Genomic DNA, 12413 nt, shown 5'->3' with positions numbered 1-12413 from the left:
ACGGGCGCTAGCAAGGTTTTCCTCGGAGTGTGTATGTTTGGGAGAGTGTATGTGAGAGTGACTGTGTGAGAGACAGAGTGAAAGTGTGAGTGTGTGTGTGTGAGAGAGAGAGTGAGTCTGGGTGTGAGTGTGTTTGTGAGAGTGTGTATGTGTGAGAATGAGAGTGTGTGCAAGTGTGTATGTGAGACACAGTGTGAGAGAGAGTGTGTGTGTGTGTGTGTGTGTGTGTGTGTGCGAGAGAGAGAGTGTGTGTGAGACACAGATTCTCTGTGAGAGTGAGTGTATGAGACCAAGCGAGTGTGTGAGTGACTGTGTGGCACATAGAGAGTGAATGTGATACAGTGTGAGACAGAGTGTGTGAGAGTGTGAGTCAGAAAGACATTGTATATGAGAGAGAGTGTGAGCCCTGCCCTCCCAATCCATGCCCATCTGTCCCCTGCCCCCTCCATTCATCCTTTTCCAGCAATTCCCCTCTCTCCCTGAGCCCTGCCCTCCCAATTCATGCCCATCCATGCTACTCTGTCACCTGCCCCCTCCATTCATCCCTATCCAGCAATTCCCCTCTCTCCCTGAGCCGTGCCCTGCAATCCATATCCATCCATGCCCATCTGTCCCCTCCATTCATCCCTATCCAGCAATTCCCCTCTCTCCCTGAGCTCTGCCCTCCCACTCCATGCCCATCCATGCTCCTCTGTCCCCTGCCCCCTCCATTCATCCCTTTCCAGCAATTCCCCTCTCTCCCTGAGCCCTGCCCTCCCAATCCATGGCCATCCATGCTCCTATGTCCCCTGCCCCCTCCATTCATCCCTTTCCAGCAATTCCCCTCTCTCCCTGAGCCCTGCCCCCTCCATTCATCCCTTTCCAGCAATTCCCCTCTCTCCCTGAGCCCTGCCCTCCCAATCCATGCCCATCCATGCTCCTCTGTCCCCTGCCCCCTCCATTCATCGTTTTCCAGCAATTCCCCTCTCTCCTTTCCATGTCCCCCCCCCTCGCATCCATGCTCCTCTCTCTCCCATGTCCCAGCCTGGCCCGCCCTCTTCTCCCCCCCCAACATCTTTTTGTTTTTTTTTTTTCTTTTTAAATTTACCTCCGTGGCGGTTCCGGCAGCGTCAGGGAAGGAGGTGGCGCTCCCGACGTCTAGCCTTCCCTTCGCTGTGTTCCGCCTTCTTCTGACGTCATCCTTGACGTCAGAAGAAGGCGGAACACAGTGAAGGGAAGGCTAGAGACGTCAGGAGTGCCGCCTCCTTCCCTGACGCTCCGCCCTCGACGTCAAGTTTGACGCGTGGGCGGGGCAGACACAAAGCGATCTCACCCCCTTCACTTTTGGAATGTTGGGTAAGTGAGGCTTCATTCGAACGTTGGAGGTGCGTTTTATATATATATATATATATGTATATATATATAAGAAGATATGGGAAGTTTTCAAATAAATGAAAATCCTTTATTCTCCACATTTTAAGGCACTGCCTATCCAACGGGAACAGCTTTAGACTTTTTACAGATGTTCCAGGTAGAGGCAGTCCCTTATTTCTAATAACCTTTGGTTACTGTGGAGGAGTAGCCTAGTGGTTAGTGTAGCAGACTTTGATCTTGGGGAACTGGGTTCGATTCCCCCTGCAGCTCCTTCTGACTCTGGGCAAGTCACTTAACCCTCCATTGCCCCTGGTACAAAATAAGTACCTGAATATACTGTATAAACCACTTTGAATGTAGTTGCAAAAACCACAGAAAGGCAGTATATCAAGTGCCATTAACAAGATTCCAGGCACAATCTCAAAGAGTAGCAACATTCCATGTAGAACCCCAAAGAATAGCAAGATTCCAGAATCCCAAGGAGTGGAAGAGTAGCCTAGTGGTTGCTACTATTTGAGATTCTACATGGAATGTTGCTATTGGTGGAGTAGCCTAGTGGTTAGTGCAGCGGACTTTGATCCTGGGGAACTGGGTTCAATTCCCACTGCAGCTCCTTCTGATTCTGGGCAAGTCACTTAACCCTTCATTGCCCCTGGTACAAAATAAGTACCTGAATATATGTAAACCGCTTTGAATGTAGTTGCAAATACCACAGAAAGGCAGTATATCAAGTGCCGTTAACAAGATTCCAGGCACAATCTCAAAGAGTAGCAACATTCCATGTAGAACCCCAAAGAATAGCAAGATTCTGGAATACCAAGGAGTGGAACAATAGCCTAGTTAGTGGTTGCTACTATTACAGATTCTACATGGAATGTTGCTAGTGGAGGAGTAGCCTAGTGGTTAGTGCAGTGAAGTTTGATCCTGGGGAACTGGGTTTGGTTTCCACTGCAGAACCTTGTGACCCTAGGCAAGTCACTTAACCCTGTATTGCCCCAGGTACAAACAAGTACCTGTATATACCATGGAAACCTGTTTGAATGTGGTTGCAAAAACCACAGAAAGGCAGTATATCAAGTCCCATTTCCCTTTCCCTATTTCAGATTCTACATGGACTGTTGCTAGTGGAGGAGTAGCCTAGTGGCTAGTGCAGCAGACTTTGATCCTGGGGAACTGAGTTCGATTCCCACTGCAGCTCCTTGTGACTCTGGGCAAGTCACTTAACCCTTCATTGCCCCTGGTACAAAATAAGTACCTGAATATGTGTAAACCGCTTTGAATGTAGTTGCAAAAAAACCTCAGAAAGGCAGTATATCAAGTCCCATTTCCCTTTCCCCCTTTCCCTTATGACATCACAATATCAGAAGTGAGCCAAGTATTGGGCAATCAAGCCATTGTGACATCACTGATGAGGTTGGCTCTTATTGGTGGAATGAGTGGAGGAGTAGCCTAGTGGTTAGTGCAGTGGACTTTGATCCTGGGGAACTGAGTTCGATTCCCACTGCAGCTCCTTGTGACTCTGGGCAAGTCACTTAACCCTCCATTGCCCCAGGTACAATTAAGTACCTGAATATATGTAAACCACTTTGAATGTAGTTGCAAAAACCACAGAAAGGCAGTATACCAAGTGCCATTAACAAGATTCCAGGCAGAATCTCAAAGAGTAGCAACATTCCATGTAGAACCCCAAAGAATAGCAAGATTCCGGAATCCCAAGGAGTGGAAGAGTAGCCTAGTGGTTGCTACAATTGGAGATTCTTAATGGAATGTTGAGATTCTGGAATTTTGCTACTATTTGAAGATTCTACATAGAATGTTGCTAGTGGAGGAGTAGCCTAGTGGTTAGTGCAGTGGACTTTTGATCCTGGGGAACTGAGTTCAATTCCCACTGCAGCTCCTTGTGACTCTGGGCAAGTCACTTAACCCTCAAATAAATACCTGTATATCGGTAAACCGCTTTGAGTGTAGTTGCAAAAAGCCTCAGAAAGGGTATTTCAAGTTCCCTGTTTTTGTTTGTTATTGTTTTGGGTGAAGGAAAAGGGCGTCAAGCTCCGCCTACTGGCTTCAGCTCACGTAATGGACTAGATGGGCGGGGTCTACTTCGTCTCCCGTTCCTCCAACCTCAACGCACTGAACGCAGCAGGCCGCGCCGTCACGGCCCCCTTACGTGATGACGCAACACGTCGCCGACGTTTACGATTTCGGCCGGCTGCGCACTGATGGCGGTGTGTGCGAGGTTGTGCGCGGTGGGTTCGGCTCGGGGTTGCCGGCTGAGGCAGCAGCAGCATCAGCACGGGGAGGCCGAACCCGAGGAGGAGGAGGAGCGGATCGAGGGCCCGGATCTGGGCCCCGCCGAGCCCCCGAGCTCTCCCCCGCCCCGTCGCTCCCTGCTGCAGCTGCCTCCCGAGCTCCTGGTGGAGATCTTCGCCTCCCTCCCCGGGCCCGAGCTGCCGAACCTGGCCCAGGTCTGCAAGAAGTTTCGGCAGATCCTCAGCACCGACACCATCTGGAGGAGGCGCTGCAGGGAAGGTGAGAGGGCAGGAAATGAAGTCCAGGGTCTGAAAGGGGTGGTAGGCGTGGTCTTCCTTATTTATTTATTGCATTTGTATTGTTATCCACACCATGAAGGGTCTACTGTATTGCACATTTTGGCATAATTATTATTATTATTTATTCCATTTGTATCCCACATTTTCCCACCTCTTTGCAGGCTCAATGTGGCTTACATAGTTATCAGATACAGTTAGTATTGTGCAGAGATTAAGTAGGGAAGGGGCTGATGACAGTCCTTTGTACTCTGCCAGCACTGGTCCTAAATCTTGAAGATGTGTCATCTTTGGCTCTGACAGTGGATGTGAGTGACTTGTGTCTGACAGCCTCTTTATTCACAAGAAGATGTAATAATTTTTGGCTGATCTTTGACTTGGGGGGGGGGGGGGGGGGGGATAAAAGGAGATGAATTGTAGGAAAATTTTAATAGATTTAATTATTTCAGTTGGGAAGTGCAGACCATTCATCTAGCTTTGCTGAATCCTCATGTTATCCACACCATGAAGGGTCTACTGTATTGCACATTTTGGCATAATTATTATTATTATTTATTCCATTTGTATCCCACATTTTCCCACCTCTTTGCAGGCTCAATGTGGCTTACATAGTTATCAGATACAGTTAGTATTGTGCAGAGATTAAGTAGGGAAGGGGCTGATGACAGTCCTTTGTACTCTGCCAGCACTGGTGGTAAATCTTGAAGATGTGTCATCTTTGGCTCTGACAGTGGATGTGAGTGACTTGTATCTGACAGCCTCTGTATTCACAAGAGGATGTAATAATTTTTGGCTGACCTTTGACTTTAGGGGGGGGGGGAAATAAAGGGAGATTTATTGTAGGAAAATTTTCATAGATTTAATTATTTCAGTTGGAAAGAGCAGACCATTCATCCTAGCTTTGCTGAGCCGTCACGTTATCCACGCCATCAAGGGTCTACCGTATTGCACATTTTGGCATAATTATTATTATTATTTATTCCATTTGTATCCCACATTTTCCCACCTCTTTGCAGGCTCAATGTGGCTTACAATACATCATGAATAGTGGAAATATATAAGAAAATAGACATTTAGTATTACAGAAGATTTAATGATTTCAGTTGGAAAGTGCAGACCATTTATCTAGCTTTGCTGAGTCCTCATGTTATCCACGCCATCAAGGGTCTACCGTATTGCACATTTTGGCGTCATCCGCAAAGAGGCAAACATTACCAGACAGCTCTTCAGCGATATCGCTTAGAAAAATATTAGAAAGAGCCGGCCCAAGAACTGAACCTTGTGGCACACCACTAAGTTGTTACATGTCCTGATTGATCTATATCCATGAAATAAAGGCTTAACTCCTCATGTTTCATCTCCTTGGTCATTCCCACCCCTTGGCTTGCTTTGGCACACCACTGGTAACATCCTTTTCCTTGGAATGAGCTCCATTTACCACTACCCTTTGTTGCCTTCCACTCAACCAGTTCTAATCCAGTCAGTCACTTTAGGGGCCATATCAAGGGCACTCGGTTGTCTAGGCGGAACCGTGTCAAAGGCTTTGCTAAAATCTGAATACACCGCATCTAGCGCTCTCCCTTGATCTAACTCTTTGGTCACCCAGTCAAAGAAATCAATCAGATTTGTCTGGCAAGACCTGCCTCTAAAGAAGACAAGACTCATAACAGCAACCACTATTACAGGGGATGAATCACTGAAAGAAATATCAAGGGCTGTCTTTAGGGGAGGGTGAGCAGGGTGGTCCTTCTGTGAGAAGGGGTGCCATTGGGAGCCTGAAGCACACCTCTGTATCAGGTGCACTGCACAGACTCCCAACCCAAAGATAGCTTTGGAAATATGCTTTATTACTGTACTTCTAGTGTTCTGGCACATATCTCATATGAAACATAAACTTGCCCTCCCGCGGGAGGTGGTGGAAATGAAAACGGTAACGGAATTCAAACATGCGTGGGATAAACATAAAGGAATCTTGTTCAGAAGGAATGGATCCTAAGGAGCTTAGCCGAGATTGTGTGGCAGAGTCGGTGGTTGGGGGGGCGGGGCTGGTGGTTGGGAGGTGAGGATAGTGCTGGGCAGACTTATACGGTCTGTGCCGGGGCTGGTGGTGGGAGGCGGAACTGGTGGTTGGGAGGCGGGGATAGTGCTGGGCAGACTTATACTGTCTGTGCCCTGAAAAGGACAGGTACAAATCAAGGTCAGGTATACACAAAAGTAGCACATATGAGTTTATCTTGTTGGGCAGACTGGATGGAACGTGCAGGTTTTTTTCTGCCGTCAACTACTATGTTACTATGTTATGAATAAATAGGTTTCATAGAGAAACAAGAAAAAAACCCAAACCCTGGGCATACCACAGTGGAAACTGTACCAACACAAATCACAGGACCCTACAACTGCTTGAGTGGAAAGGCATTTGAATTAAAAGGATCACATTTATGCTTCTCTATGAATGTTCTGTATATGATCAGGGCAAAGTTGTGAAGAAGGATTGTTATGTCAGTAAAATAACCAAAAGTTAAGGTAAAAAAAAAAATCTTTCTAAAAACAAAATTATGCAGTGACATCTCAGTAGACGAAATCTTCTAAAAAGGAAGATCCCCCTCTGTTAATGCTGTCACGATCAGAGTACTTAAAGGAAACTTGAGCACATAAGAATGCAAAAGATCTGAAATTAAGATGATCATACACTGAAACAAACAAAAATGGACTTAATAAGGACATTGGCTTTGTAGCCCATTATCAGGTAAAGGTTCTTTAAACTATAGTCATCTATGTCCACATTACCTGTTGCTTTATTTTCTAATTTGTAAAAATCCAGACAATACCTTGGCCTAGCTATCATTTAAACCTAGCTCAACTGTGTTGTCTCTCCGTTGATCCAACGGAGTGAGCTCTTGAAAATTAATCCTTCAAAAAGGTGGAAAATAAATCCTAATAAATAATCCAGTAAAAAAAGAAACAACCCAAAACTCACCTACAACTTTTCTTTGACCCTTGTTTCTCTATATTGCAAATCGTTGAAGACACATCTCTTCAACAAAGCCTACAAAAGACATCCTTAATGAAACAAACCATTCCTTAAACCTCTGAGGTTCATCAAAGAACACCTCTCACATGACCTTACTCAACACCTTCCCATCTAAATCCCCATCTACCTCTAGCCTACTGTCGATTGTATTCAAGATCATGTAATGACTACATCATAATAACACTCTGTAAGCCACATTGAGCCTGCAAAAAGGTGGGAAAATGTGGGGTACAAATGCAATAAATAATAAAAATATATTCAAGTGACCTAAGAAGACAGCCATAATACTTTGCTCTTGATATAATTTGAAAAAGCTGTAAACTACAATAAAATTGCAATTGTATAAAACTGATGTGAAATTGGACGTGTTTAGGAATGTCAGAGGAATTGTCCTCCATCAAATGTGTGTAATAGGAGCATAGTAATCAATACCAGAAGACAGTCAGTTGACCTATTCAGTCTTGCCTGTGCTGCTAAGGATATATCCCAGCTAGTTGTGGGCTGTCATTCCCTATTCTAGACACTCTTGGTGTTGTGCCTCTTATTTTATTTGGTTGCCCAAGGTGAGCCACATTTATGTACACTAAGTATTTCCATGTCCCTGCAGGGCTCATAATCTAATACTGTTCTTGAGGCAATGGAGGGTTAAGTGATTTGCTTAAGAGCATGAGGAGCAGCAATAGGATTTGTACCCGGCACCCCTGGATGTTAAACCTGGTGATCTAACTACTAGGCTACTCCTTTTGATTCTCTGCCAGCACCCAAATCAGGTCATCCTTCGCCCCCCCCCCCCCCCCCATGTCATACATGTAGTTCGGCTTGTAGTTATCTAAACATATAACTAGCAAATTGGCTGTGCTGGATAGTACCTTGCCACCACCTTGCTGGCATCAGTGGTGTGTCTGAATTTGTAGCCATTATCTATCTGGTGAAATTCAGTATTCTGTACTTTTATCCAGGCCCTGCCTTGTCTTCTGTTCTTGAGGACATGAAGGTTGAGGTTGTTTGCAATATTGCAGTCTCCTAGCCTGGCCTCTGTCTTCCAAACATGCTTGTGCTCCCTCACTGGTGATGTATTCACTTCACTTATTTACCGTTTTTTTTTTCATGACCCTCTCGCCCTCTAACTTTAGATCATGACCTCTTGTCCTTTTGCATGGAATATTTCACATTTTCGTGCTTCTGCCAATGCCTAGTAAATGTAATTCCTATCGTAACTCATCTTTCCCATCTTCCCTCATCAAATACATTATGAATGTCTTCAGCCTTTCCTTATGTCCCTTTTGTCCATATAACTCGCATGCTGACTTGCTGGTAGGAAGGATAAGGGTGGTTTCTGGTCGGTAAAAGCAGGCTCCAAATTCATTCATTATAGATAAAGTGCCAGACACCACCATTAAAGCGCATTTACGAGTAGATGTGATTTCCATAAAGCATACTTTATTCGGTGTATCCTGCTGGTGTATTATACATCTGTTGTTTAAACTTGATAGAAATCCCTCACTGTGCTTTTTATATTCAAGTGTTTATTTAGATTATCTGAAAATGTTATGCTGTGGTAAATATCAAACATATAAACGGCGAGTGACCATACTCACTCGCAAATGCGCAGTAGAGACCTTCTCTGCCCCGCCCCCACGTCAATACGTGATGACGGGGGGGCGCAACACAGAGGGTCTGTACTGCGCATTGCTGAGGGAGGGACACCGCCGTCTAACGCTCCCCCCACCCGAGTCGTCGCCGCCACCCACCTTCTACCCGGTCGGGCCCTCGCTCCACTATTGAAACAGCGAGGGTCCGGGAACGCAGCACTGAGCTCTGCTGAGCTGCCGACATCGCCCTTCCTTCTTCTTCTCTGCCTCTGTCCCGCCCTCGACGACGTTACGTCACACGAGGGCGGGACAGGCAGAGAAGAAGAACGAAGGCCGACGTCGGCAGCTCAGCAGAGCTCAGTGCTGCGTTCCCGGACCCTCGCTGTTTCAATAGCGGAGCAAGGGCCTGGCCGGGTGGAAGGTGGGTGGTGACGGCTCGGTGGGGGGGGGGAGCGCGAACTCGGAGGGGGAGGGGCAGCGGCGAACTCGGCGGTGGGGGTGGGCCTTTCAACCCCCCCTTCCTATACTAGCCCGTGTTTACGGGCTCAAAGTCTAGTTTATTATAATTCAGAAATGTTGGATGGCAGGCTGTGTGTGGTTATCGGCTTTATCTGTCAAATATTTCCACAAAACTGGAAACGTAATCCTTCTGAAGGGTCATGTGATGACAGACAAAACTCAACAATAGTCATATGATGAATACATGTTTCTTCTACGCATCCACCGATCATAATGCAAAGCCCAAATCATGAAAAAAACTCCAAACTGCCCAAAACACAGCAGCAAGACTAATTTTTGGCAACTCACGTTTAGAAAGCACAACACCACTTCGAGAAAAGCTACATTGGCTCCCTATCAAGGAATGAATAAACTTCAAAGCCCACACTATGATCCACAAGATTCTCAATGGCGAATCTCCAAACTACATGTCCAACCTGATCGATCTTCCAGCCAGGAACCGGTCCAGCTCTTCTCGAACATATCTCAATCTTCATCTTCCCAACTGTAAAGGCCTCAAATACAAAACCTACTACGCATCCAACTTCTCTGTTATAGGCAGCCAACTCTGGAACGCCATACCTCGACATATCCGAAAAACCAGCGAACACCTACCCTTCCGAAAGCTGCTGAAGACTTACCTATTCAAACAAGCCTACCCAAACCACCCTACAAAGTCTCGAACCTAACCCACACCAACAACAATACCCACACTCCAATCCTTTCCCTACATCGCATACTTTTGTCCCACTCTTTATGTTTAATTCTGTTTATTAGTGGTAACACAACTTATACAATGTTCCAACATGAACACAAAGCGAAACTGTACCATAACATCATTTCAAACTGCGTCACCAAACATTTTAATTTCTCCCCCCCCCAAAAAAAAAATTCCTTTTAACTCCCCTTCCCCCCTCCTTCCCAGAAGAACAGGCAATCATTCAAACATTTAAAAGTCTGCTTCTAACTCCAGGTGACAAGGATTTCCAGAAGGGGCTCCAACAGTCCTGGAATTCTACACCTCTTTCCGAGTTCCAGTCCCGTATATCCAGTCTTTCAAGTCTCATCAGTACAATCAACTTGGCACGCCATTGTTGGATTCCCGGGCATTGCCCGGATGTCAACCCAGCCAGCAGCGTTTGTAGTACTGTTAAAGTCACTTTATTGGCAAATGATTTAGAGCCTCTAGGTGCTGGTAGCATTAGGCGGGGTCTGCCAAACAGCAATAATACATCATAATACCACCTTGACCCCCACCAGGCGGAGACCTGCAATGTCCCACTCTTTATAACTGTGTTATCTCCATGATACAATGTACCATACTTTGTAAGCCGCACTGAACCTGCTATTGAGCGGGAAAGATAAAACAAACAACAAACCACAATATCCTCTCATTCCAAACCCCCCACCCCAACCCCCTATGCAGACCAAATTATCAAGTCCTAAAGTTATCAATAGAAATCAAACAAAATAAAACATGGAAAAGAAAATAAGATGACATTTTTTGATTAGCTTTCGAAGGTTGCCCTTCTTCGTCAGATTGAAGAAGGGCAACCTTGGAAAGCTAATCAAGAAATGTATTAAGTTATGTCCAATAAAAAAGGTATCATCTTATTTTCTTTTCCATGTTTTATTTTGTTTGATTTCTATCGATAACCTTAAGAGCGGACTAACACGGCTACCACACTCCTCTACTCAAGTCCTAAAGAAACTCCTTAGGCAGGAATACTGCTGTGCCTATACAAGAAGCTTCTCCATCTGTGATCAAATGGTCTGTTTATGTTTAGTCACTGCTGATATTCTCCTGTACATCGAGTACCGCTGCTCTAGTTGCAACACCGCATTTCTCGAGTCCGGTGCAGCTCTTTGTTTCCACTGAGCAGCAATAACCGTATGAGGCTTTGCCAGGTGTAGTTTGTTAGTTCACAGTCTGTAGTTAAGTTTTGTGGCTTTGATTTGCCTTTATGTGAACTGCTTTTCTGTTGAGTCATTTTGTAGTTTTATTTTTGGGTCCAAGCGCCTCTGTAAACAGTTTCTCACTTTTGCATGTGACTGGAGTAGAATCAGTATGTGTTTAATGTTGCTGGGGACTTGATCCTAAAGAAAAAAAAAACAAACCCCTCGAACAAGTCATGTGCTGCTTGGGAAATGAAAGCAGCTGCAGTAATTGGATCTGATCTTGTGTTCCCAGTTCACCAAACCTCAGTTAACTGCCTGGAAGAATACCACCTTCTGAAATATTAGGTCCACAGTGGCACTACATGCTAGAGTTCCAGGATAGCTTTCACTCAAACACCAGTTTTCAGGTCTGGAGGCGTTCGTGCAGCCTCGTCTGGTATTGCATAGTTTAGCATCAGCTGTCCTGGACCACAGTAACTAATTCTTCCACTTCCTTAAAGGTGCAATCAGTGCAGTGTCATTCACTTCGGAAGTAGACTATGAACATTTGTACAAATCTGTGCGGCAGTTCCGACACACCGGCAGCCGCTAGAGTGGCTTTGTAAAAAAAAAAAAAGGGGGGGGGGGTAAGGCTGTTTGTAGCTCTTCTGCATGCTGTTAATTTATAATGTTTCTATGGAGTGGAGGAGTGGCCTGGTGGTTAGGGTGGTGGACTTTGGTTCCTGGGGAACTGAGGAACTGAGTTCGATTCCCACTTCAGGCACAGGCAGCTCCTTGTGACTCTGGGCAAGTCACTTAACCCTTCATTGCCCCATGTAAGCCGCATTGAGCCTGCCATGAGTGGGAAAGCGCAGGGTACAAATGTAACAAAAATAAAATAGATACTATTGGGGGCAAGATGGCGTCCGAGTAGGAAGTTGGCGAAACAGCTCCGTTAACTCACCTTGTTTTTATGAGTTTCTGAGTCTTTGAAAAATAATTTTCATGCCTAAAAGACGGGGTAGACAGAGGGTAACCCCAGCTCCCCCTGTACGACCTCAGTTGGGTCCGATGGATCGTTTCGCTACCCGAGGAGGAATAGCAGGGCAAAACACTTCGCTGCTGGGAGAAGCGGTGAGAGGTGAACCGCTCTCCCCGCTAGAAGGGGATATCACTTTGAGCCCTGAAACGCGGAGTCCTCCTGTGATGCCGGCAAAGCTGCAAGATGGATGTCGTGGACTGCCTAGACCCGGAACGGGGGAAGCCAGCCCGAGAGCAGGGGCAGACATGAGCAGTGGAGTGCCGATTCCAGCGATGCAGGAAAGCGTCGCTGTGAGTTCCACAGGAGGAGCAGGAGAGGTAACGGAAGAGGTGACGGCCAAGCCTAATGGAGAATTCCAGAAAATGAGCCAGTTACAGTTTAAAGTACTATCGACGGAGAAACCAGAAACTATTACCCTGGGGACAATATGGGACGCCTTGGTGAGTCTAGAAAATTCCTTTATTCAGAAAATT

At 45.9% G+C, this 12413-nt stretch overlaps 1 protein-coding gene across 3 annotated transcripts in view; it reads left to right on the top strand.

Moving 5' to 3' along the window:
* FBXO31 (F-box protein 31) overlaps nt 1-12413 on the top strand; it is an 86242-nt gene that overhangs the window by 22086 nt on the left and 51743 nt on the right. For 2 of the 3 annotated variants that reach the window (XM_030204559.1, XM_030204558.1), the window contains exon 1: nt 3568-3882. The exons of the other annotated variant lie outside the window; for it this stretch is intronic. In XM_030204559.1, coding sequence (XP_030060419.1) covers nt 3573-3882 — 310 coding nt within the window. In that variant the 5' untranslated portion in view covers nt 3568-3572. Of the gene's footprint in view, nt 1-3567; nt 3883-12413 lie in introns of those variants that run through there. 3 annotated transcript variants of the gene reach the window in all.

Source organism: Microcaecilia unicolor, chromosome 5 (genome assembly GCF_901765095.1).
Source record: "Microcaecilia unicolor chromosome 5, aMicUni1.1, whole genome shotgun sequence".
NCBI classification, from domain to species: Eukaryota; Metazoa; Chordata; class Amphibia; order Gymnophiona; family Siphonopidae; genus Microcaecilia; species Microcaecilia unicolor.
Note: the sequence above shows the minus strand (reverse complement) of the source record. Positions and strands in the feature narration are given on the sequence as shown.